This window comes from Ammospiza caudacuta, chromosome 6, assembly GCF_027887145.1.
Source record: "Ammospiza caudacuta isolate bAmmCau1 chromosome 6, bAmmCau1.pri, whole genome shotgun sequence".
Classification (NCBI taxonomy): Eukaryota; Metazoa; Chordata; class Aves; order Passeriformes; family Passerellidae; genus Ammospiza; species Ammospiza caudacuta.
Window position 1 is genome coordinate 35,050,476 of NC_080598.1, and position 26,873 is coordinate 35,077,348.

The following is a 26,873-nucleotide window of genomic DNA, read 5'->3' on the forward strand; positions in this document are numbered from 1 at the left end:
TTAAATATGGAACATCAGTTAACTTGAAATATAGTTAAATTTTTAATGAAAAACCTAGCAAGAAATGTAAAAGGTTAAGGTTATCACATATGAGGATTAAAAAAACCTATTATTTTAATAGCTTACCTTGAACAGTATGGGATATTGCGCAGCATGGTTTCTATCTTTAAAGTCTCAAAAAAAAAAAAAAACCCAGAGCATATTGGCTCATGTGGATAAAATCCAAGGTTCTTTGTGAAGTACCTGGAGCGTATATTCCTTTATTTTGGATAATATCTGTAGTTTTTGATGAATACTTTATATCCTTCAAAACAAACTAAAGAGCTGTAATTTCAAACTAAGTCAAAAAATCTTGGGCCTAACCTTGTATTTCTATATGAAAACATGAAATGCAAGTATAAATGAAGAAAGATGCCAAAGCTGCATCCATCGTTCATGTAACAAGTTGAATGGCTGGAGACTCCTTACAGGTCTTCAAAATTATTTATTTTATTTTCAAGATTTACACCTCCTGTGTTTAGATTAAGAACCTATTTGCAACTCTGAAGAAGAATATAGCTTTCTTCTGATTAAATAAAATTATTATTCCAGGAAATATTACTTATTTTAAAATATGTTGTTACCGTTTCTTTTAAATTTTAGCATTATTTTTAATTAATATCACCAAATGTTTCAGGATTGTTGCATCTACTTTGCAGAGAAAAGGGATTCAACTTTAACAAAAGTGAACATACTTTTATTTATATAAGTACCTAGTTATGTGAGTTGTTCCATTTTATGTTTACAAAGCAATGTCATAAAGGTTAAAAATGCACAGTTAAAATGCTTTTGGAACTACTGTCTGTAATAAAAGAATACTTCGAAAATGTCCAGCTGTATAGCAATTCAGTAACAGCCACATTATAAAATCTTTTTTAAAGTATTCAAATGCTGGCAGTGTATTTTTGTAAAATTAATTGTTTATTGACACATGTGGAAGGAGATTATTTTCAGTAAAACTTTTGCAGAATTACTATTGGCACTGTCTGTGGCTTGGTTGTTGCCACTCCCCTTTCTCCCTAAATACTAGAAGACTATCTTCAGTCAAACCTAGAGATTTTTTCCTGACTTGGTGTGTGGCTCTTCCAGAGTCGTTCAGTAAAGATAAATGGGAGAATAGGATCTTCATGAAGTGCAGCAGAATAAAATAAATATATTACAGCATTTCCTGTAAGGCAAGAAGTTAAGCTTTTCTCATTATAACTGAACACCCATGATTTGCCAGTGTGACCATCTCTGTGGTGACTCGTGCATCTGTAAGTTACCCTCCTAGAAAAGAGGTGGGTGTTGGAAGGTTAGTTATACTTAGTGAGAATTGCTGCTGTGATTTCCAAGGCTAAGGAGAAGTTATGGTAATTGCCAACCTTGACTACTGAATCAGAGAAACTGTTTCCCCAGTGGGCTTATGTGTTGACTGGTTTCTTTTCTTTCCCCCTGCCTTGCAGCTTTGAAGAAACAGTGGGATACTTTGGGATAAAGCCAAAGCCTGGTGAGAAGGAGATCACACCAAACTACGTTTTCACGGTGTGGTACGAATTCTGCAGTGACTTCAAGACCATTTGGAAACGAGAGAGCAAAAGCATTTCCAAGGAACGGTAAGGTTCTAATAAAGTCATTAATACCATTTTAGATGTCTGGGAAACTGCTGCTTCTCAAACCCAACAAATTATACTCCTATATTTCACAGGCGTCATTGTTTTCTTTCAGATCTAATGGACATCAAGGAAAGATTATTCCCTCAGGGTGCGTAGGAAAATTCACCAAAGGCATGCTGTCCCCACAAAAAGATAAACACATATAATCTGATAAATTACACTTTTGTAACCCCTTCCAATTACTAGCTAGTAAAATGAAAGGAGAGCTGTGCTAATTTATAACAGATTGCTTCTCTGTGCATTTTCATGTTGAACTAGCCTAAATGAGGCGATATTGCTGTCGCAGACAGTACAGACAAATAAAAGTGAATGCTTTTCCAGTTAATATACTGCACTTGCATCAAAGAGAAGCCCCAGAGATTCAGGCCACACTTAGCACAGTGTCGAAGCCCCACACTGAATTTACAGCACTACTTCTGAGTTTTGGTGTCCTGCTGAGGACATCAAACTGCTTGCCGCTAGATCTCACAACAGTCTCCTGATTTTATTAGTTAGAGTAAAACAACCCAAAAACCTAAAACCTTCAATTATTTTCTTGGTTTTTGTAAAGAAACTTTAAGTCTTTTACACAAAAAAAAAAAAAAAGCAATTCTACTACAATCTCATCACGCTCAGCATGTTGCAATTCATTTGTAAAGACCTAGAGTGGTGATGTAGTCATTCTTTGGAAAAGAACGGAGCAATTACTTTCAGCATGAAATTTAAATCCAGGTGTTTATACCAAATTAACAAAGAGGTAGATTAAAATGTCTTTAAAAGAACAAGCAAAAGTAGAACACTCATTTACACTTATATTTTCCATTTTGCTTCAAATCAGTGGAGCTTTTAGTTCCTATAAAGTAGGTTTTTTGAAGGACTAGATGTAGAAGTTATGAATTCTTGATTTATCAACCTTATCACCATTGTTTTATAGATCTTACAGTTTTAAAACATGTGAAAGTTGTAGCTTTTTGTATCATTTATTGATTGATTTTTTTTTGGAAACTGACAAATGCAAACATTTACAAAGAATCTTTTATTTCTTTGTATCTAAATCAATATGCAAATTTGGTTTACATGTTAAAAACTGCATAAAATAAAAAAACCCAAGCATATTGCTATGGTCATGATAGAGATCATCTCAGGGATATATTTTCTGCTGAATCATGACTTATTTTTGTTCCAAAAGCAGTTAGGAGGAATAGAAGTTAACTGCCCGAGAAAAAAAAACTCCAGACCATGCAGACCTTTCTTTTTTATGTAATTAGCACCTTGCTAATGGTACACAATGATCCTTTCAAGTAAATCGATTTGAAGTGTTAACAATACATAGCTTCTTAACTATCTTAATACAATAATCAAATAATCTTTGTAAGTAGACTGCTATATTGTGTGCTTTCATACTTAAGTGAGGTGACAGTTTCTTGTGGTTTAATAGCTGGATCAATCAAATCTACAAATAAAACCAGAGAACAAATATATCACCAGTTCCTCTGACAGATGCCTTTATTCCTGTTCCAGGTAAAGCAATACCAGTAGAATGCAGAGCAGCAGTTACTGTAATACTTCTAGGTGCTGACACTTTCTGGGTCATATAGACTGTTCTTCAAAGTTCACTTCGAATTATTTTTACGAAGTTTGATTAGTCTCAAAAGGACAGTTCATTGCCCTTTACATTCAAATTTGGGGGATTCATCAAGATGATGAGCTGTTAAAATGGGGAGCCTTGTGTAAATAGTCAATTAGAATGACAGAAGAGCTATTTTCACCATTTTTAATTGTTCTGTAGTGCACTACTGAAAAGAAGGACATAGTGAAATCAATAGATTAGAATGGTGGAAAAGCTTTTTTCATCACCTGAAAATGTCTTGTAAAGTCTTAATCATTTAAGGGTCCTGTTTAACGAAGTATGAAACTAACAATTGATGAACTGCTGTCCAAACCAGTTTGAAAGCAAGGGAAGAATCATTGTACACACTGGTAACTAAAAACCTTAGAATGACAGGAATGGACAGCTGTCTTCCTTAACTAGCTAATTAATTGGATGCACTATTTGTTGTGCATTTTTAAAGATTGCAATTCAATTTAAAAAAAGGAAAGAGAACATTTTTATTATGAACCCTTATTTTGTTTTGAAGGAAGTTTTAAAGAGGAAGAAACATCAGTGTAAGTCAGTAATTGCAAATGTAAGTTCTGAAACAGGCATTGATATCATTATGTGAACATATTTCCTATTCCACCTTTCAAATTTCAGGAGCTGAAGAAACGCAATGTAAAATGCATAGGAATTAGCTAATTAATTACATTTAAATAGGAACGTTAATAGTGGATTGTAATTTGTGTTTCAATAAATATGACGCATAAAAAATTGATTATAATGTACAGAATGATCATTAATAAAAGGAATGATTAAAATTTATTAGGTTAAACTTAATACTAGTAAAAATAGTTCAAAAGATCTATGATTCCAAAATTAAAATTTTATATCCCAAACTTACTCCATTGCATTGTATAACAGACATCTTTAAAATCTTTGAGTTTCAGGAAAAAAGAGTGCTGTCTTTAACTAAATGACAGTCTCAGCTGCAAAGAGCCTGTTTTGTCTAAAGCTGCTTGGCTGCCAAATGTAAGACAACTGTAGGAATCTAATGAGATTTCAATGACACTTTTTCTTAAAGTAGAGGAAACACTTCAACTGAGCTGCCCTGCATTTAACCTCACCATGAAAATAAATTAGCTGCCTGCAAAATATAATTGAGTCATTGTCTCTTTCCTGGACAAAATTTGCACATAATTTGGGAATGCAAGATGGAGTTACAGATAAATAAAAAACTATGATATGATATGATTTGATATGATATATGATATCTAAATGACTATAGGGATAAAATGAAAACTATTTTCCAAACCATATATCTGATAGGAATAGGATGACAGTTTACTTTCCCTTCAATACCAGAATTCAAGTACAATGAAATAAAATTTACTTTGACAATCACATCATCTGTGACAAACAGCTGAATGTAAGTGCACCTAATGTTGGAAACTTTTTTTGGTGCTGTTTTGAATCAAAATCCTGTGGTTGACAGTTTTATAATTTACATCGTGTATGCATTCAGGTACATCAACTGCTTTTATGCTTTTTCTGTGTATGAAATTTTGAGATGATAACTGAATTGAAGACTAAAAAATTGGAGTTTTTGGCAATAAAGTACTTAGAGCAAGGTGGATTGCAGTTATTTCCACTGTCACCTCCTTTTCTTAAAGTACTAATTTTACTTGCAGTGGGCATGTCTATGAATTCAGAACCGAAACAAATACATATTTATAACAACTTAAATCCATTATACATATTAAATTATATTTTAAGAGGATGTCCTAGACAAGTCTGAAATAAGGAAAAAGTATAAATACAGAAGAAATACTAGTAGTTTGCAGTGAGTTTCATCACAAACTGTGATTATGTTTTGCAAAATAAATGTGACAAAGATTACAATAATATGTTTATGCCTGTTACCCTTCAAATATGAAATAATTAAAACAGAAAAGAATTGTTGCTCTTAATTCAACTCAACTCACTGCTGACTCTTGCAAGGATAAGATTGCTACAATGGTTACTGTACTGGATGAAGTAATCTCTTTCAGATTGAATCTGCATATAAATAAGCCAGAATTCAAAAATCAAAAACAGAACCAAAATTTGTCTCAATAGCTGGAGAAGACATGATCACTATTTAATGGACAGAATTATATATTTCATCTTGAAAACAGAAATACTTTGTCACAAGATGTCACAGATGATAAAAGCTTGCATTGCTTCTAAATGGTGGCAACACAAAATTATATTTGCAAAATCTATGAAGGACTTACACATTAAGAGAGTTCCCAGCTGCAAAAGCATTCTGCTGATTATCACTAGGCTTTAGCTGTCTTTATATAGTCCTAAATATTTGCCAGTGGCCATCTCAGATGAAGTATATCTTTGTTCTTTAGCCCTTGTCTTCCTATTGGTTTTTCTTATGCATCAACTTTCCTAAAAGAAAAAAAAATTTTTAAATCTTATTCCTTATTGCTACAGAGATGAAATTTTTCACTTACTTTGTAGATAACTTTGTATATATAAACCACTGTCAGTACATCCAGATAAAAAGAAACATATCAAACATTGGCAATTTGAGGTTTAATGACAAAATCCACTGACAACATACATTTTACTGTATTTTACTAATTTAGTTAGTGAACAATTAGTTTAAATGCAATCTAAGGATTTGATCAGTAATGGCCAAGTTCTTTCTGGAAGATTTAGGCCTGAAGGTTTGATGGGAAGTTGTATTGTACAACACAGTAATAGAAGTGGCTACGTTTAAACTTCATAATCTGGCATAAGACTTCTAATTTTAAAGCCAGTCAGGTACTCTGTAAAACCATCTGCCAGGCCAGGTACTACACAAACACCTGTCTTCTAAAATTTTGATACTGAAATCTAACCTGTTATATTTCACGGGCTAACCTTTTTTCAGGAAATGGAGCTATGACTTGAGTTTAGTTTATGAGCTGCATACAGAAATAGGACTGAGAGTAGAAAGGCATTTAACACATGAAAGGAATGTGAGCTGTGGGGATTTCTCACTGTCCTAAGGGAAATCACTGTTCAGCTGTGTTAAGGGTCTGGACTGGGTATGCAGCTTGGCTCTAGATTGAACAGTTGATGTTGACTGTAGCTACCTCCGCTTGTTCATTTCCGCCCATATCTGAAATTTTGTTTGCACAACTTTTCCCTATGCCAAAGCAGTTTTATGGGAGATTTTTAAAGTTCTAGTCATGGGAAGCTCAGGTGACACAGAACTGTCATTCCAAGTTATTTCCTAACCCTCAGCTATCCACATAACCCACCAGCTGCATGAAAGGAGCTGTAGAAGCGAAAAGAATGGATTTTCCAGATTATTGAGAAGCTGAGAGAGAACCAGATAATTTGGTCTCTGTTGTTGCACAATAACAGAGCCAGAACATGAATATGTGAACAGCAATTGCTTCATTTACAAGGGATTCTGGTTTTCCTAACTGGGAAGCTTCAGAGGATGGAGTGTGCCGTCTGTCTGACTTGAGTGGAAAGCAGAGGTGAAAATGATAATCAGTTTATCTACTTAGTCCCTGGCTTGGTAATATCTTTTCCTGTAAGGAAAAAATGTATTTTCCTGAGCTTACAAAGGAAACTTCTTTATAATAAACACAGCCTTATGTTTAGATCAGGTTTCTGCATCCCGAGGTACAGAATGAAAATAGTTTTGAACAAAAATAATGTCTTTATTTTTCACTCATCACTTCTAATTTGAGGCTTGGCTTTCATCCACTTTACAGGGGAAGACACCACCTGCCACATAGAGTCAGGAAAAAGCCAATTACATTCCCATAGATTATAGTAAGGATACATGTGCAGTATTGGAGTCATGGTTCTCATATTTAAAAATACATAGTTTTGTTAAATGTTTAATTCAATATTTTTCTGTATTGTGTGCTAATGTGCAGTACCACTCAGTTTGACACCATATCTTCTTTATTAATTAAGGTGCATTGACTTCTTTTGATCACAGTTGCAGGAGAATAACTTTTCTTTTGAACACATCCATGTTGCAGCTCATCAGATTTGAAGGCTTAAGTGCACTGCATTCCGTAATGTTTTGGCCTCATAACTGCTTGCTCAGTTAGCCATGGGCCAGCTTGGAAGGGACCACAGTGGCTCCCCTGGTCCAGCCTCCTTGCTCAAGCAGGGCCATCCTGGAGCACATGGCACAGCATTGTGTCCAGACAGCTCTTGAATATCTCCAGTGAGGAAGACTCCACAGCCTCTCTGGGCAACGTGTTCCAGTGCTCAGTCACCCTTGTGTTGTGGTTCAGCTACTCTGTCATCCCTTCTGGTCTCTCTGTCCTCTCCAGTGCTCTCTGTCTGAAACTGTCCTTGTCACTGTGACCTGTAGATTGTGGCTCTCCATCTCAGGGCTTGATTCTGTTTCAGCACCCTCATTGTAAAAACCTTCTTCCTTGTACCTAATCTGAATTGGCTTTTTCATTTAAAACTATTACCCCTTTTCCTTTTGCAATAGGCCCTGCTGAAAGTTTTGCTCCAAATTTCATTCTATTTTTAAACATCACTATTTCCTAGAAATAGTGAAAATATGCCATCTAATACAGAGCTAGGTCTGTATCTAGTGGCAGGCATAATCTTCTCTTTTTAAATCTAAAAGTTTGTAATCCCTATAATTCTACCTTTGGGTGAAAGTGTGGACTCAAGACATTTGAAAACTATTTGAAAACACTTCTAGAACCAAGGAGAATATGAGCAGATAGAAAATGTGCTCAAAATAGGGAAGAGTTTAGAAGCTGATCACTTGGTGTGATTCTCATGAGAAGAAAACCATCTTGAAATTCATCATCTTTGCATAAATGTTGTAGCTGTGAGGAATAGCATGCTGTCCACGGGGTGCAGTCATCCTGCATTAAGAAGTGGACTGTGCAGATTAACAAAAATAAAGGGATGGAATGGTCTGTTGTCACATAATTGTTTACATGTAGAAACAGGGAACACTAATTAAGTTCTAAAAATACACCAGCTGTGTTTAAAAAATGTACAGAATACGAATCTATAAAATATAATAAATAGTAAATTTAGTTGAAAGTAGTGTAACTGTTTTCTCCTCTTCTTAAGCACTTGAAAGTGAGACAACACCAGGAATTATCCTGTACATGCTTCTAAAATAACGTTAAGAAATTTTTTGTTTCCAGCACTGATAACATTTCCAGCATTGATAAAGACAGTAATGGACATATTAATGTGTTGTGTGTTTTAAAAAGAATCCAGCTTGCTGCTAGTGCTACAACAAGGAAGTACACATCAGTAATTGCAGCTATAATCCACTTTTCTTTTTGCTTTTCTTCCAAAATTCCTCAAAAATTGAGTGTGTCAAAAGTGATTTGAACTGGACAGGGTATTTTAAATGCTTTTTGACTGGCCATAGCAATTATTTCTGCCAGTGGAAAAAGTTAAATAGGAGAAGAAAGTAGAATTTTTCAGTTTGAGAGTGCCAAGAATTGTGTTGCTTCTAGTAAAAGACTGACTTGGTGTACATTACTAAAATTGATTTACTGAGTTCTCCTTGCTTGTAAAAATTCACTCCTGACCTCTGTCTTCTTGCATTTTGCATATAGAATTTAAAGTAGTTGAATGTACCATCAGTATTATAGAGGCACTTAGCACTGGGCAGATCCTCTATTAGGAGTGCCAAGAATTTTATTTCCTTTTTATCACTGTTTAGCACATAATTTCCTATGCACTTTCCAGTCTGTACAAGGAGAATCAAGTCCCTTCTTCTTTAGTTCTCTGTTTCTCCTCTTCCTCCCGATTAAACTTCTCATTGGTTCTTCTTGTTAAATCCCCACAGAAGGAAGGGTTCTGTATGCAAGACCCGGAGAGTAAAAGGCAAGCAGCAGAGGAATCAGATGTGTTCTTCTTCTCCCTTATCTCTACAGTACTTTTGGCAGACTAGTCTGTTGCTGTACACAAGACAGCTTTAACTGCCCTGAGATAAGAACCTCTTGTACCTCCTATTGCCACATCAGTGAGGCTGGTCAGTCAGTTCCATCCAAAGCAACACAGAAAACATTAACAAAAAAACTGGCAGATGCTTTCATTTCAAGGTTTTCAGAGGAAATGTAATGTATAGCCTGGCAAATGGCCTGCTAAAATAGCATATTCTGTGTGTACAACAGATTAAGCCAGCTAGCTCTTTTTTTTTTTTTTTTTCAGAGGAGGATCTTTTTGCCTTGATAGCACAGCTTTTTTGGTGGGAAAGATACTCCATAAAATCCAGATCCTGCAAGAAGAGAGAAATCATTTTTCCTATGACATTTTCAAGGAGCAATACAGACAGGCTGTCCTTTTGCTTTTGATTTTCTCCATTTGAAAATGTACTTTGATTTACTTTTGGTAGTTTATTAAGTGCCTTAAAACAGAAGTAGTGTTTGTTGGGCTAATGTGCCCAAAGAAAAGTTACTGGTGAGGCTTCTTACAAAGTATATATCAAGCAGAGCCAGAATACCTTTCATTTCATCAAATCTAATGACTCCTTTTCTCTGTTTCAGAATTAAAGTGGCTCAGCAATCAGTGAGCAAGTTAACTGCAGAGAAGAAAGTTGAAACGAAGAAAATCAATCCTACAGCTAGCCTGGTATGATGTGGTTTTCAGTATGACATTCCAAAGGGGTTTTGTGACACCGTTCTTGTCATTCAAAATGATGGCTGGTTTCTGCTGTTGTTGGAGAGCGTAGTAGTTTTAGTTTGAATGCAGCAGAGTGATTTTCTTCACAAGGAGAAATGTTAAAGCTTATGCCCTTTGGTAGTCAACAGCTATGTTTAACATTTAGTTCAATTGTGCCTAAGCATGGCTCTGCTATTTTAGATAACAAAAAGAGCCGCTTTTGTGCTTTCTTCTTCCCTTCCACTGTAGTCTCTTGTATTTTCTTCCATGCTTCCAAGTGCAGAAGCTCACTAGATATATTTGTCCAATGGCTGGAGTGTCTGGTTTTTTCAAAACCTTAAAAATCTTGTTTTCTCTGCGGAATAGTGGTAGAAGGGATTAAATCCCCATTTTTTCTTTATTGTACACCAGTGTTTTTGATACAACACAGTAAGAGAGCTGATAATTTGCATTGTATATAATTCCTTTTTTTATCTGTGTGCAAGGCATATAGGTTAGACAAGCATTTCTCAAACTCTAGAAGGCAAGAGAAGGGAAGAAAATGTACATGAAGGAATCAGGGTATTATTTGCATTCCCAGCAGAGCATATCAGTTGCAGATCAGGCAGCAGAGATATGAATGACTGCACTTGCCTGGAAAGAGGTCATTAAACGAGATCATCTAGCTAATGCTAAATTAGAGCCCTTATGTCAGCAGAAGCCATTCCAGACAGGAGCAGGTATTAGAGTCACATGAATTTGTAATGTATCTCGTTTTCTCTAGCTGCAGTGGTCATCACAGATGTGCATTTTTAAAGGTACACAGTATTTGACAAGTATGTAGTGAAAGCAAACTCAGTAAGTAATGTGTTTCAAAGTTTTAAACCTTCTTTGAGTGCTCCAAGCATTTTTTAATTAAAGAAAACTGAAACTGACTTACTTCTTCATCCTCTAGACCAAAAGCTCATGGGAACTTGAGAGGAGATGGAAAATTATAGACAAGAATTAAAATAAAACTCTTTTTTTTTTTCTTTAACAGAAAGAAAGACTACGTCAGAAGGAAGCCAGTGTGACTGCCAACTGAAGGAAGATGAATGAAAACAGTGCAGGGATTTCATACATTGCCTGATGCTTTACTACACCAATGGCCCAGGAAGCACCTTATGTTAGATACTGAATTCTGCTTTGCTGATCTGTCCCAAGACAATCCATTAAAGACTTTTGAGTTCCTTCAGAGGGGTTTGTATGTTCAGTGGAGGGAATTCTAAGAAGGTCTTTACGTGGGAAGTCAGGGTTTTTTTCTGTAACTGTTCTTTACATTGCTTAAAATGCATCTTGTTGTCAATGGTTTATTAAAATATTCTGTGTATAATGTATTAATATGGAAGAGCTAAAATGAGCATTTTGGATGCTGAGTTAAGTAATGACTAACAACCTGTAGGTTATTTACAGGGCTTTATGTAGATGAGAGCAAATATGCCATTGAGTTCACAAAGGTCTATTGCAGCATACTTTTTGTTACTTCAGCAGTAACTGAGGTAAGATTGACTGATTCTAAATAATTTTACAGTGACTAACTATTGGATGCATCTTTCTAAAACTGATTAAATATAAGTATAGATTCATGCTGTATTTTACTATGAATATTTTTATAGAAGCTTCAGCTTATGCCATTCATTGAAATGGGAGTAATATTTTGCACATAAAAAGGAATATTCAAATTCTTTAGTTTTGTGATTGATGGCATAACAGATTTATTATTTTTATGGTTTTAATCTAACATTTCCTAAATTTTGAGCTTCGAAAGAAAAGATTATAAAATGTATATTTTTATTTCAATATATATTGCAAATAACAATTCCATAAAGTGATGAGTTTATAGGTCATTTTTCATTAAGATACAATAATATCTCTCCATGAAGTTAGGCATTTGCCATTAAACATTTGACTTTTAATTCCATTGAAAGCTTTCTTTTTAACAGCAATTATCTCACTCTAAAATACATTATGCAGCCTGCTCTTGTTCCTCTGTATTTGTATGAAGAATGTGTCAAGCATACCTACATATTTATATATATATATATATATGGTTTTTATATGTGTGTGTATATGTGTATATATATATCTATATCTATATATATATATATGTACACACACATAATATAATAAGTAAAACTTCAGAAAGAATTAACAGGGTCTTGCTGTCCTCCTGTAACATTACAACCATTGCCATAAAGTGGCAGAGCCTAAAAATAACCCTACTGAATATCCACCATTAAATGAAGATTTTTATTGCATTTTAAGGATTTGGATTCTTAGGAGGAGAAATCTCGAAGCAGAAGTTAATTTAAGGTAAAAGAGAAAAGTGATTCTGCTTGCTGTCCACAAGAGAGAAAATGAGTTTATGATAATGGTGTATGAAGTTGGTTACAAAGAGAAATTGGGTGAAGCAAAGAGGTGCAAAAAGCTAGTAGGGGAAAAGCATTAGTCCTTTGCTTTGAAACTGGAAAGAATATGCATGAGACAGACATCAGTTATCATACAGCAAATTCCATAGAGACTGAGATCAAACCTAGGCAAAGTCCCCCCTAGCAGTGTACATTTGTTTTAAGAAAAATAGCAGTTTTGGAGACATTCATAAATTAACTTAGGATTTCAGTGCAGATTTCTTAAATTAGTGTCCCTCTCATTCCTGCATAAATGAAAACAAAAGACTCAAGAGTCTCTTGTATGTTTGGGAGTTTAGACCTGCTACAGATATACTCAAGATATGTAAGCATGATTCTTATGAAAGCAGTCAACAACATGCCAGCAGAAATAATCTGATTTGTATTCTGGCTAGTCCCATTGCAGAGAAAAAGAAAATTCCAAAGATTTAAGTTTCCTGTCTTCCACTAACTAGGTGACATACATTTCTTTTCAACACTATTAGTGATAAATAAGAGGAGCAATAATGCCTATAAAAGCCAAAGAACAATAGCAAGCAAGGCAATTCTGATGAGTCTTTAAGCAAACAGTGTTTATTTTTTATATAGTTTTCTATCTATCATGATGATAGTGTATATTGCCATTTGACCTGACTGAGAGTTTTTTCAATGAAATTAATTACTTGAAGTATTATTCAGCAAGAGCAGCACTGTTTGTGAAAATTGATGGTCTTAATAATTCCCATTAAAAGTATATTGTGGAAAAAAAGGTTTTAACTTATTGAAATATCCTGTTTCAAAATTTCTAAATGTGAATTTTCATTTTTCAGTTCAAATTTACTTCATTTTGAAATGTTGAAAAATGTATATAAAAAGGGATTAAAATTAAAAATATTCATTTAAAGCATTCCTTGATCAGACTTATAATTCTTTTATCAAATTAGCAATTTGCCAGGGTTTTGAGAGTTAATGCTATTTTTTAGAAGATTCAAAAACTTATGTAGCACAGGGACCTTGTCTCTTTCTAATTTTCAGTTGTATTGATTTTCCTCTCGAGTCTGAGTTTCTGATTCCAGTTTAACCCATGACTTAAATCCTCTACTACTAATTGAACTATTTTTAAATGAAAAGAAGAATTCACCTAGATTATTTAATTCATTGTCTTAATGAAGACTGTAAGACTTCTGGATGGCATTCATCAGGTAAATATCACACTTTCTCCCCCAGTGATACCCACAAGTGTCTTCAGGCAGTGATTGAAGCCACAGTAGCTGGCTTTAACTAAAATTGTGTATTAGAGAGGAGATATTTACAGATATGTCTACATAAGCTGTTTATTTCTGAAATATTTAGACACTTCAGGCATAACAAATGTGCATCAACCACCACTCATCTTTGGGGTCACCAAAGGTCACCAAGCATTATGTTTTAAGCTTTAAGCCTTAGTTTGATGCCTCACATTACCTTGAGCTTCCTAGTTTGGGGAGAATAAAAGGACAGAAGGAGAAAAGAAGGAAACTACAAAGATGGAATGGAACAGAAGTCTGTGTTACATGTCTACATTGCTGTCAAGGAAGTAAAGAGTGGACTCAGTTAAGCCAAGCAGCAATAGCCAGACAGTTACAATTTTCTGGTCTGTTTAACTTAAAATACGTCAACACTTCACAGAAGTCACTTCTGTGACTGCAAAGTAGATGTGGCTTAAGAGGGAGAATTTTCTGTTGTGTTTTGGTTTCATTTCTTCTGTTACTGCCAAGCTTCTCAAAGGCTGTAAAGCATAGGAGTATTAAAACCCACATTACTCATTAGGTGCTTATTACCCACAATGACAATATACAGTACTGATTTATAAATCAAATTATTAGGAAGAATTCAGTGTAGAATGAGTAGATAATAAACTGCAAAGTGCTCTTTACATTATTTACAACATTATCACTTGTTGATTTTAAAATGGATGACCTTTTAGTGTCTTTGAGGTCTGAAAAATCCTTTTTTCATTAGGTTTTTATCTAACTATGAGAGCTACCCACGTGTTTTGCCATCATTAACACCTGCAATTGTTTTGCCTTGTGTTTTATCATAGCATTGTAAATGTATATATTGAATATTAAACTTTTATATTTAACTTAGAATTTTTTGCATCAAAACAGAAACTATGAACTTCAGTTTCTGTATAGAAATATTTCTATTTCAAATTATTAATAATTAACATTTGTTTGATGCATCTTACTGCATTAAGGTAGAAAATTTATATGCTCTGAAATTAAACACTGTTTTGGAGATTCCCAGGCTAGGTCTGAGAAAACTGGCATTTTGGATTGCACAGTGAGAAATTCCAGAATCCTAGAAACCCTAGTTCCTTAGTAGTCAAAGGTTTGAGCATCTGCAAGAGACTTTACCTTGGGTACAGTTAACATGGTGCCAGATTTAAATAACTGTCTCTATTTTAGATATGGCCTGCTAATATCATTACTAAATATTTCCACTGCTAAATAGGGTTTAAACCATAAGAATTTTATGCAACTGTTTTGGAGCTCTAAAGTTCAGAATTTGTGCAAGCAAAATTGGTAGACCTCATCAAAAATACTTGGCTTTGCAAGTTTTTTTTTTCAAAATGCCTGCAAGACCTTTTCTTACTTGTTTTTATAAACAATTCTCTCAATTTAAAAGTATTCCTAACAACATTACAAAATTTTTTTTTCCACTTGGTGAAAATGAGGTATACTTAAACAGTACCATCTTAGGAAATTTTGCAAGCTTCAACTGTATTTAAATTTTTATTTGATACATCATAGAATTCAAGCTTTTAAATTAGGACCTGTTAGTAATATTTAAGCACTGGATATAAAAGATTGTATAATGTAAGAACCAATGAAGTAAAAATGCTGAACTGATAAATAACTTAGAGGCAGAGTGCTCCACCTTCCTGGGAGGACATTATCAAGTGACATTTTCCCTAATGTGGAACAGCACTGCATTTCCTGTAATCTCCTTCTGCCAGGTGTCATCTCAGACTAAACTAAAGGTTGCACCTTTTTTTTTCATTAGCTGTTTCTGGTTAATTTCATTTCATACTTTTTCACCTCAATTTCACCTTCAATAAGCTAATATTGAGTAAATAAGAAGCCTTTTTATACAGGCTGATAGTGCTTATATATGCATGCAGGTTTACTTATGTGTGTATTCCTCTGGCCCGCATTGTAAAAAATATCCATAGGGAACACCATGGGGTCATGGGACTGGATAAAATCTTTTAGAATACTGTTAGGAAAACTGTACTGAACTGTCCCAGTGTGGGACATGATTTCTTTTCTGTGGTATGATCTGCCTACAAGGGTTTTGGAGTCCTGGGAGCTTTTGAAGGATGGAGAAAGCTGTTTCAGGGCATCTTTGCTTTATCCATCAGTTTCCAGCAGCTTGTTTCTCAGGAGCTACACTGCAGAATTCCCTGAGCATAGAGTGCCTGGGGGACTCCTGGAAGGGAGACTGGAAAATAATCTCAATGGTTGATTTTCAAAAGGGAAAGAGATCATACCTATATTTCTAGATTAAGATAAAAGCTAGAAGACTCTTCCAAAATAGCAAAAGTTTTGTAGAGTTGTATGTATCCGCTCATTAAGTTCTACAGATTTCAGAAATGCTGCATTCATGTATATGAACATCATCCTGTGCCTATATACTGATCATATGATTATTTGATATGAACAAAATCACTTTTATTGTCTTACTCTTGTGCTTTGACCAGTAGAATATTGACTAAAAAGCTGTTAAAAGAGCAATCCATCAACAGAGTCCTGACAGACAGCTGTGTTTCAGTTTTCCCAGTGCTGTCCTGGCAAGAACATTGATATTTTCCTAGAGGTAAGATGAGTTTAGCTGCCATGACATCTGCCTTCTCAGCCTCTCTTAATCATAAGCTGGTACTTGTATCATAGGGCCAAGTGATGGGGCCAGAGTCTGTCATCACTGATGACTGCAGCCTTCATTGCAATTAGAAGTTTACCGTGGCACAAAATAATACTAAGAATGTTAGGATGATTTTATGATTGACATTGAACCATAATGTATTTGGTCAGCTCAAAGATCTGAAGAGTACTGACAGGCTGAGATTTGTGTACTATATTGGTACTGATGAATGGCATCACTATGGAAATTCAAGTGACTGTAGAAAGAGGACCTGTTACATCTGTTGACTGGTTGATAATTTTCTTTAATTTTTTTAATCTTCCACAAGATGATTTTTCAATCTCTGAAATATGCATTTGAGTACTTTATATAGTACATTTTCTCTCTGACTTCTCCTAGAGGGGCCAAGCTTGTAGTTTAGCACTTTTACTGTCTCATTTGGCATGTTGTAAATACATTCCATTGTTGTTAAATAAATCCTGAGCAGCTATCCACAAACAGGATGTTATAGAAACTGCAGAAACTGGGTACCAATCTAAGATTATGGCACTGCTTCCCACAGCTTGGAGCATCAGTTGTCAGCATATTAACATAGATGCTGTATAGCCCCTGATACTTCTTAGGTGTAAAGTAGTTTTAGGGGTGTATTGCCAATAGTAGCTAATCACTATAAACTGGAAAAAAGCCATGTTCTTATTTTTTTTTCTATTGATTAGGATGATTTTTTGTGGTGTGGGTATCTTCTAGATTTTATATGGGAGCATACCATTTTGTAATTAATCAAAGCAGAACAAGCTCACAGTTCTATTCTAGACTTTTTTTCATATCTGACAGGAAGGTGAATAAATAAAACTGATTTAATTCCAGATAAAAATAATACTTTTTTCTCATTCTATTAATTTTTAGAGTTTGTGTTACAGTCCAGTATGTTTTAGAAGGGCTGTAAAGAGTGAAAGCATTGCAGTGCCATTGAAACAACAATATTAACCTCACTATATCTTCCTTGTGGATTTTCTTTTGAACTCAAGTGTTTGCTTGGGTTTGTTTGGGCTTTGTTTAATTAAAAGATTACGTTATATCAGACAATCAAGCCAGCTTTTCTTGGATAAGTTTCTAAGGGGGCCTGAGTGCTACTGTGGTCAAGTGAAATAATCTGTGTGTGCTCATCAGGCATGTAGCCTGAACAACACACTTTCATCTCCATATAGCTCAGAAAAGGGAGAGACTTGAGAGGGAAATTGAACAGATTTTTTGGGGCCAAGTTCAGAAAAGCTATGTCAAATGAAATGTGCTTGTCATATTGCAGTGGTTTTGAAACCAGTGATACCTGTTGCAAAGGAAGGCTCATGCTCCTTGTCAGATGGGACTGGATAAGGACGTTGCACAGAGAGTTGATAAAAGCAGTTTCTTGTAGGTGCTTTCAGCAAAGCTGTGAATGCCCAGATGATGACTGACTGCATGTTCCCCAGGAATAACAGAGCTGTATACTTTAAGAAATACAGATATATAATGACACAGATATATATTTTGGTGGAGGGTATATCAGCCTCAAGAACAAAAGCTGCCCCTGCCAGTGTACTTAGCTACTGCTCACTGTATTAAAAGCTCTTTCACATTTGTAAGCTAAGAAAGCAAAAATGGAAAAATAATATGACATGAAAAATCAAGACCTGACCACTGGAAAGTGTTTTCAGTAGGATTATAGTATGATTTTCAACCTCCCTTTAGCTATTTGGGTTCTTTTTCCTTTCCAATCATTCTGAGTTAAATATTTGCACTGTTGAACATTATTATTGTTGGTATGCTTCCCTCTCTTCTCTCCATATGATACAAAATCATCAAAAGAGAGGCCTCTTTGGCTGCTTAACTTCTCTTTGAAGATGTAGCAAAATGGTAAAATCTCTTGCAATGCTGATAGTGTTCTATGTGTACCTAGCAAGTTTCACAGACATAATAGCATTTAGGCCTCTGATGTCCATGTGGGATTTGCTTTAATAAAATCAGAGCTTTGATTGAATGTTTGCAATTACAGTCAGCAATTATATATTTGCTGTCCTTTGAATTGAAATCAACTTTGCATTTATCATCCTACAATATGTAAAGCAAAAATAATGGAACATTAATGTGGTTTAGCTTTTTTTGGTTTTCAGAATTAAACTCCTTGGAATAGTTCCTGATTAAATATGTTACAAATGTCTTAAAAGAATAAGTTAAATAGATTCAGGTGCTTTTTCCCTGCTCCATGTTGTAATTATATATGTGTGTGTGTGTGTGTGTGTGTGTGTGTGTGTGTGTGTGTGTGTGTGTTTCTACTGTGTATCTGAAAGTATAATTTTCTCAAAAACCAACATGTGCTACGAATGACTTTGTAAAAGTTATTGTAGTGGTATGGAGTATTTATTTTTAAACTAAATTCTTAAGGAGACATTGACTGTAAATAAAAGACTATATTTTCCTCCTCAGTATTTTTGATAATTTTTTCAATTTTCTTTTTTGTATTCCAAATGTGTTATTGGGATACTGTAGGTTTCTCTGTTTGAAAAATTCTGCGTAAATAACTTCTTTTATTTGCAACACTTTACTGATACAGTTAATATCCCAGGTTCAGTGTGCTTGTTAAAAAAGGCATTATTTCTCATATCTGCAAAGAATTTGAATATCTACCTTTCTGAAGTCAATGTCTTGACGGTATTTTTGGGGGGTGAATCTGAAACAATTTGCACACATCTGAAGATGAAGATTTTCTTTAGTTCTCATCCTACTTTTGGCAACTCTTCACATTTCCAGATGCATAATATTGAAAAGCTTTTCAGTAACTCAGATCATACTAACAAAAAATCATAATAAAATAGAATCACAGTGTTTTCTATCATCCATGTCTCCAAACATTAATATTTGTATCCTGTTTTTTAGGGGAAGAAAAAAAACTATGAATTTAATTATAATTTTGTCTAGATTTTACTGTTACTTGTATAACTATATTGATAGTGTAGGAAACCTTACTGTCATTAATGGGGTTTTTTTTTTCCAGTTTTCCTGCAGCCAGAACAGAAAACAATTACAGTTTCAGTAGAAAATTTTGCTGTGATTTCATTCAGCAACTAATCATTTTGGGGACTACAGGAACTGGAAGCATCTTCAGCAGGATGCTCAGCAACTCTTGAAAGACAGATTTGTTTTAGGCAATTTTGAGTAGGATTTTAGCTTCACACATCACATAAATTTAAAACCAGAAGACTGTGATTTGGTTTTAGATTTTTCTGGAAACATTATTAATGTATATGTTTGAAAATCCTTATCCTTAGTCAAGCAGAGGTTGGAGTGATCATGTCAAGAGAAATTAAGAGCAAATATATTCTATGACTGACCCTGAAAATCACAACAGGTTAAAAGAGGGAGTGGAGAAACTCGGCAAATCTACAGCAGCATGATCAATGGATTTTGGGTTGAAAAATCTGCATTTTTCATCATGGTTTGACTGGAAAAGACAAGTATCTAAGGATTTCAGCTACATAGATGAATTGAAGATACATGGCAAAAAAACAATCACCAAGGTGCAGACATTAACCAAATATGAAGAACTGTTTGCAATCAATTTTGTAGAAGGGACATGTAGGAATTGCACCAGACCAACCTGGTCTAGTGGGCACATGGCAGGGGGGCTGGAATCTGATCCTCTTTAAGGTCATTTCCAACCCAAACCATTCTGTGAGTCCATAAAGACATACCAGATGCCACAATGATGAGCATGTTAGAAATAGCAAGATAAACACTGAATAGTTAAGTAGTATGTAATTAGTTACATCATCCTAATTAAAAGTAGCTGAGCAAAGCAATCCAGCTTATAGACAGTTCTCTGTTCCTTCTCATATTATTTGCAGTCCAATTTCATGATCCTCTAAAAAAAAATTGATGTGCTGCTGAAAAGATGGACTTCATAAGCATTTTTGTTTGGAATCCTGATAAGCCAGGATGTCAGATGACAGATGGTTTATTCACCTGAACAGTTAGCTTCATTCATTAAGAACCTGAATTCAGTCCTTGGGTCCAAAAGAAGTGCTGGAGCCTGAAGTTCTTGAACTTTCTTTATGCTTCTTTGATTGCAGGATGTTTTTAGCAACACAACACCTAGCTGAAAAGCAGTATTTGCCATACAGTTGTGCCTGTGTTATTCTGAGATAAAAATACCACATGCAGGGAAGAAAATATATCAGATAAAGTGAATTTCTTTTTGAAAATAATAACATACATGTTGAACAGAAGTCCAAATTTGTAAGGCCAATCCTGAAGGTCTAAAATAAATGCTACTCTTCTGAGCACACAAAGTTCTCATCAGACATAAATCTTATTTTCTATGATGCAGTATTATTTATTATTTGCTAATGTATTTCAGCTCTGGGGCTGTTGACAATGTTACTTTATACATACAGAAATAATTTGTGATACAATGATTTAAAATCCTATAAAGCAAACTGCTGCCTCTAATTAAATGGCAGATTAGAGCTATGCAATTAAATAATTTGAGAGATTGTTTCATGTCTGTAAATATCACAGCCATTTATCCAGGGGTCAAATCTAGAAATAAAAGCAGGCAGTTTTTAAATTGCTTTATATAAATATGCAGGTACATATATAGGCATATGTATATTTTTTTAAAATATGAATGCATATATATCTCTAAGAGAAGCTGTTCTGTTGATATGGCAAAAGAAGTTGATCCAGTCATAGATCTAATATCTGTATTTCAGCAATCTACAATGAAATTTTCATACATGAGTTGTTTAGGAAAGGACACCTAATGCAAAATCAACGCTAAAAGCTGGATAACTGTAGTTATTGAAATAATTTAAAAGCAAATGAGCATTTGAGATGTGTTGGTCAAAAAACTAATCAAAGCAGACTGGGGACTTCTATGTGTAACCTCTTTCATGAGACAAATCCCAAGGTCCTTTACAAAATAATGAAATTAGCAATGCAAATATTGATGAATACAGTAGGTCAAACAAAGCAGTCCTTGCTCTTGAGAGTGCCGCTACTGTTAAGTCAACAAACCAAGGGCTTCCAGATGCAAAAAAAGTGCAAGCCTCAAAGCCAGGCATGCTAGGTTTTTGGTAAGGATCAAAAAAAGTGTTGAAAACAGTTTGCAAGTCTTGGTTTTGGTTTCTATATAATTGTTACATTTGATTGTGTCCATTTGCTCTAGGGCTTTTTGCTTCTTAGGGACAATCTTTGACACGTTCATGAACATGCCAAATCTTTCCTGTAGGATAATAAATGAACAGGTGTATGGGCTTCAGAAGTTCCTGGGTTGCATATAGGTCATTTACTATACAGACTGGTGCTTGAAGAAATGCTGTTCTTATAAAGGCAGTTCCCAGACACTTGGGAAAAGTTAGGGGTTTTCAAGTTTGGTCCTACAGTACTGTTTTATCTGTGCCTGAAAGGAGAAACTAAAGCTCCACAGATCACAACTGAAGACAGGCTCAAAAGAAATGAGTGGTGATTTAACTTTTACAACTTATTCTTTCTGAGTGAAACTTGTTTAGGCATGCTGGGCCTTCATGAAAACCCTCTGCAGCTTCTTAAAAAGAATGTGAGGGGTGAGTGAGGAATAATATTTTCAGTCACAGTGTGTTATAAGACTTCTAAGACTTCTTTCTTTTTTTTTTTTTCCTTTTGCATTGTTTCCTCTTTGTAAATTTTTCTTCCTCTCTCTCCCTCCCTGTTTAAGAAACCATTGCTAGTTTCAATTGCATTTATCCAGCTCCAATATTTGTTCATTACTAATAATAAGATTTATTCAAGCTGCAAATTCCAAGACTGAAATGATTAAGCCATTTGAAATTGCTCCAATAATTGATCTCTAAATTTCTCTGCCATATTTTTGGTCATACTTGTAAGTATGTTAGTACTTACAAGTTTTCATTTCAGATTCAATTAGTCACAGAGTCAGGCACAAAACTGCACTCTATGATTCATAACTAATCAAGACAGTGTAAATCAACCATTGAGAACTTTATAAATACATAAGTAGCTGAGCAGTAAAACTTGAAATCAACTTGTTACAAAAAGCTTAACCCGCAAATGGCCATACACAGTTGAGCTCCAAGAAACCATGTGTGTGAGTCAAGGGAAGCATTTTTAAATTCTGAGGTCGGTATTTTTTCTTTTGCTTCTCTTATTAACCTCAAAAATGGAAACATTGTGATGTTTTAGTTTTCTTTGCCGCTCTTGCAGCATCTGTAGCAGTATTTTTGGCTATTGATTGACTGTAAATCAGATAAGTGTGCTAATGCCCCTTTTTTTTCACTTTGAGAATCTTTGATTTCCGCTGAAGTGTTTATGAAGGCTGACAGTGCTCATTTTATATGTGATTCACAGCAACCATAGCAATCCTGTCTTTGAGAAGTGCAGTGGTGCAATGCAAATGTCCTGAAAAGGCTATGCATTCATGATAAGGTTTTAATTATGGATCACATTGCTACCCTTAGGGTCTGAAGTTCAGTGCTATTAAAGATTTGAAAGATTTTTTAATTGCTCAGAATTTTAAATCAAAGCTCAATGTGAAATATATTCTCTGATTCTAAAAAAATATTTCCTAAGAATGAGTAACAAACAAGGCCAAGGCCAGAATTTTGTTCTCTCTTCCAGATTCAAATTCATTATCAGAAACTTCCATACAATGATCTTCCCCACCACACCCCTTGGATGATACATTCCAACACTCCAAAAGGATGATGCAGATCTAAGATGGGTTTCTGAGACTGCTTCATGCACACACTTCTGAAGTTGTATTTATTGCTTATATACAGGAGTATTTTTTGGAGGTTTTCACAATATCACAAGAGTACTTCTTTGCTCTCTGTTTGCTGAAACTGCCACAGAAAGCAAGCTATGGGACTATATGCTATGTCTCTGCAAAAAAAACATCTTGAGATTTTAAAAGAGGTTTCCCATCTCTTCTCATCTTAAGTATATTCTAAGATATCAAACCAAGTCTACTTGCAAGCCTATTGACAAATCATGACATTAATAAAAAACATGAAGGGAAAACAGTTTCCAAGTTCACATACTTAAAAAGAGAGCAAGTTACATGTGAATCTAAAGATCCTATTCAAAGTTGGGAAGTTGATTGGGATATTTTCCAAAAGTAAGAATTAGTGTAAACTTGGATCACATTGTGATGCGTGTTCTTTCCTTGGAACAGCATTAAACAGCTGAGAATCAGTCACCTTACTTCAGCAGAGTTTTTGAGAGAATGGGGGTGAAGACAATATTAATTTTTAAGTAATGTGAGCACAAGAAATCTGATGCCCATCTGCCCTTTTTGCTCCTGGGATTATTTTGACCTAATTCCCAAGGCATCTTTCTGAAAGTGTATCCTTTGGACTAAAAAAACAAAAGGCAAAACCCACTCTCTTGGACCCTACTGTTTTAGTTCCCTGTATGAATCTTCTGGTTTGATTTAGGAATGTGCTGCTTGGTTCCCATGTGCATTGTTGTTGTAGTATTTACTTTGGAAGGAAAAGTGAGTATACGGTTCATGCCTTAACCTTGTCAAGCTTTCCCCTTACCAACTTGAACTGACACCATACAAATTCTGAAAGGAAAGGCCACAGCCAAAATTAATCATAAACATTAACCATAAAATATTACTCTTGACCCTACCAAGGGGCAGACCTCTAGGAATAACATCCTGCTCCTTAAGAAAATAACATCCCGCTCCAACCGAGAGGTGCAGCCGATCTCGTCTGTGCATGACGGACATGCTGACCTGTGCCTCGGGGTGTAACATCCGATCCCAGCTCACAGGGTCATGTGCACTCCAGGCCTTACCTTATGGAAGTCAAACACTGCCCTACACACAGGCTTTGGCACTTGTGTCCTCTGCATGAAACCAGTCCTGTCTGAGGCTGTGCTGTAAGGTTTCATGCAAAGACAAACAGATGAGGCTGAAGCTGGAAAATTTAAAGCTGCCACCCCAACTTCCAGGCTATTTTGACCTGAATGAATGCCGCAGGTATACACTTCTCATCATCACCAACAATGAACCCTGAGGGAAGGCTACAGTCTAGCCTTTGTAGCATTTCATTTGAATAGACCCTATGACTAGTTAATTCCTAGAGACACAAGCCATAGGTTATTGGAGAACCCATTTCTCTAGCTATTGGGCAGTATGCTGTTCATCAGCAAATTGAATTATTGAAGCCTCTGAAATCCAAAAAACTCCAGAACCAAGACTAGTTAATATTGCCAAAGAAATAATAAATCAAAGAAAAACATACTTATTATAAGTCACTGGAGATGAAACATTGCCTAAATCAAGCAGGACTTGCAATATTGAATGGAACATTCCCTAAATATCATTAAAATATCTGGCATGTAATAATAAATCAGGTTACTTCCCAGCAGATGCTGGTTGTTCTGACATTGATAGGGAGAGATTTTAGCAGCAAGCTGTTGAACTTGTCAAGGGTGCCCCACAGACGTACTTCTGATCCTGCAGGCCTCCCTTAATTCAATCCCTTGCCGGCAAAATAAGATGTAAGTACCCCACTTTCCAGGGGTTTCCCTTAGCATAAACCCCTTCAGTGTCACCTCAACAAGTGATTTTGGTCTTCCTTTTCCCAGCATGTCAGCCCTAGATAGAAATCGAGCTGCTGTTGGGATTAACAGGTTAAAGAGAACTGGTGAGGCAAAGTGACATCATCCTAAATTGGTGCACTTAGACTCATTACAGAAGATTAAAAGATTTCCCTGGTAACACTCATTTGTCCCTGTGGGAGAAAGTGGGGTTTGTTTCACCTGTACTAATCAAAGAATAAATTCCAAGCATTTGCAATGACATTATTACTTGTAACAAATTCATGAGATAAAAACTTCTTTGGGATTTTTATGCCAACCTGAAGTGTAGTTATGTCCCTGTGAATGAATTTGACAGATTTGATAGAGATGGTAGAGATTGTTGCTGTGTTATCTGCTGGATAAAGGCCTTGAAGTGAATATTTTCACAGGAATTGATCTGTGCTTGATTTGTACTTGCACAGTCTATTTATAGCTAACAAATATAAGATGGCTCGCTTCTGACAACACAGTACAAACTGAGTACACTCCTCCTTTCACACTAATGCCAATATATCTCTCCTGTTATTAATAAGCTATTTAGACACATTCTGACAGCAGACTAGACCTCATCTTTGAGATCAGTACCTGACACTCATATTTCTTTGCTCTTGCCCTCTGTTTCTTTTCACCATCCATCACACTGACTCTTACTTCCTATCCTCTCCTGTGAAATAGACACAACCTTCGTTTTTCATCAACAGTAAAACAGATCAAGGTGGTTTCATGTGTTGGTAAAGATAAATGTCGAGACTAAAATCTTTCCTTGTGTGCCTTCCATTAAATTTCACTGTGTAGCATTTGTACACTTTTCAGCTATGATGCACAAAAGCCAGTGGTGCAAAAGATTTTCAGTCTCATAACATCATGCCTCTATAGAAAACTTGTGTCCTTTTAGGTAATCAGTGCTTATGCATTGAAATTAATTACCATTAAAACCTCCCAGTGTTTTGTGACTTTCTTGTCCAGTCATTTCAAATGGCTCCTTCTCAAATGGCACAGGTTGTATATCATGTCAAGGAGAGGACTGGCAAAATGTGCTTTGGAAATATGCAAACAGTATTTCAATGTAATAGTGATAAATAAAGATGTTTTTTCCTCTGTAGTCATAGCAATTGTAAGGAAGAAAAGACGTGAAGATGCATTTGAACAATTCTCATGGGAAGAGTCTTTTGTTTTACCCAGCTTCTCTCCTGAGGTGAGTTAATTGCAAGTCTTCTCACTTAGCTTATGTGATAGAAAGAGATGAACTTTTTTTGTGCATCTGTGTGTAATGTTTTATCCCTGGTAATGAACTAAAATATTTGATTCTGAAGGAAGGAGTTTTTCTTTTGGGTTACAAAGGAGTTTGTTACAAGAACTGAACTTAGTTGTGCAGGAGTAGGGAGCCTGCTGACTTCTGATCAAGACTGACAGCTTAAGAAAACCTGCCAGGGTAGCTGTTCTCTCTGTTGGCTGAGCAATGGCATTTTCATCACCAGACAAAGTTCAGTATTTCTTTCAGAGAAAAACTGACACTGACTTTTTGAACTTTCAGACTACTGAGCTGAGCAGAGTGAAACCAATTGTTGAGACATCATGCATGGATCTAAGGGACCAGTGGGTATGAACTATGCTAGAGAATCATGATAAGACATTCTGCATGCTTTTTTTTGCTGTTTCCTTTTAACCATTGTTCTTGCTCTGCTGTTTGTCCTGAGTCTTACTTACTTTTCACCATTTCTCAGGAGCAGTGAATACATAAGATATCGTGGGAGAAACCTGAGACCACTTAAAAAGCAGCTCTAAGATGAGTTCAACTCACATTCTCAGAGCAATGTTCTCCTTGAATGGGAAGATCCAGATCAAAGGCAAGTTGGACACTTCTGGGATGTTATGGTACTTCAGAATCTTTCACTGGTGTTCATTCAGCAGCAGCTCTCCTTTCAGAAATCATATTCTGTACAAAAAGAACACTAAAAGCAACTCAATGGTGAAATTAGAGATCTATATAGATTACACTCCCAATGCAAAGGA

General features: G+C 35.4%; 1 protein-coding gene across 1 annotated transcript in view; it reads left to right on the forward strand.

The window, feature by feature from the left end:
• The window catches only part of FMN1 (formin 1), a 123,010-nt gene extending 109,774 nt beyond the window's left edge, over nt 1-13,236 (forward strand). The window contains exons 15-17 of the mRNA XM_058807673.1: nt 1,485-1,634; nt 9,810-9,894; nt 10,943-13,236. Of these exons, the coding sequence (XP_058663656.1) occupies nt 1,485-1,634; nt 9,810-9,894; nt 10,943-10,987 (280 nt within the window). The 3' untranslated portion in view covers nt 10,988-13,236. The remainder of the gene's footprint in view (nt 1-1,484; nt 1,635-9,809; nt 9,895-10,942) is intronic.
• Nucleotides 13,237-26,873: the final 13,637 nt, after the last annotated feature.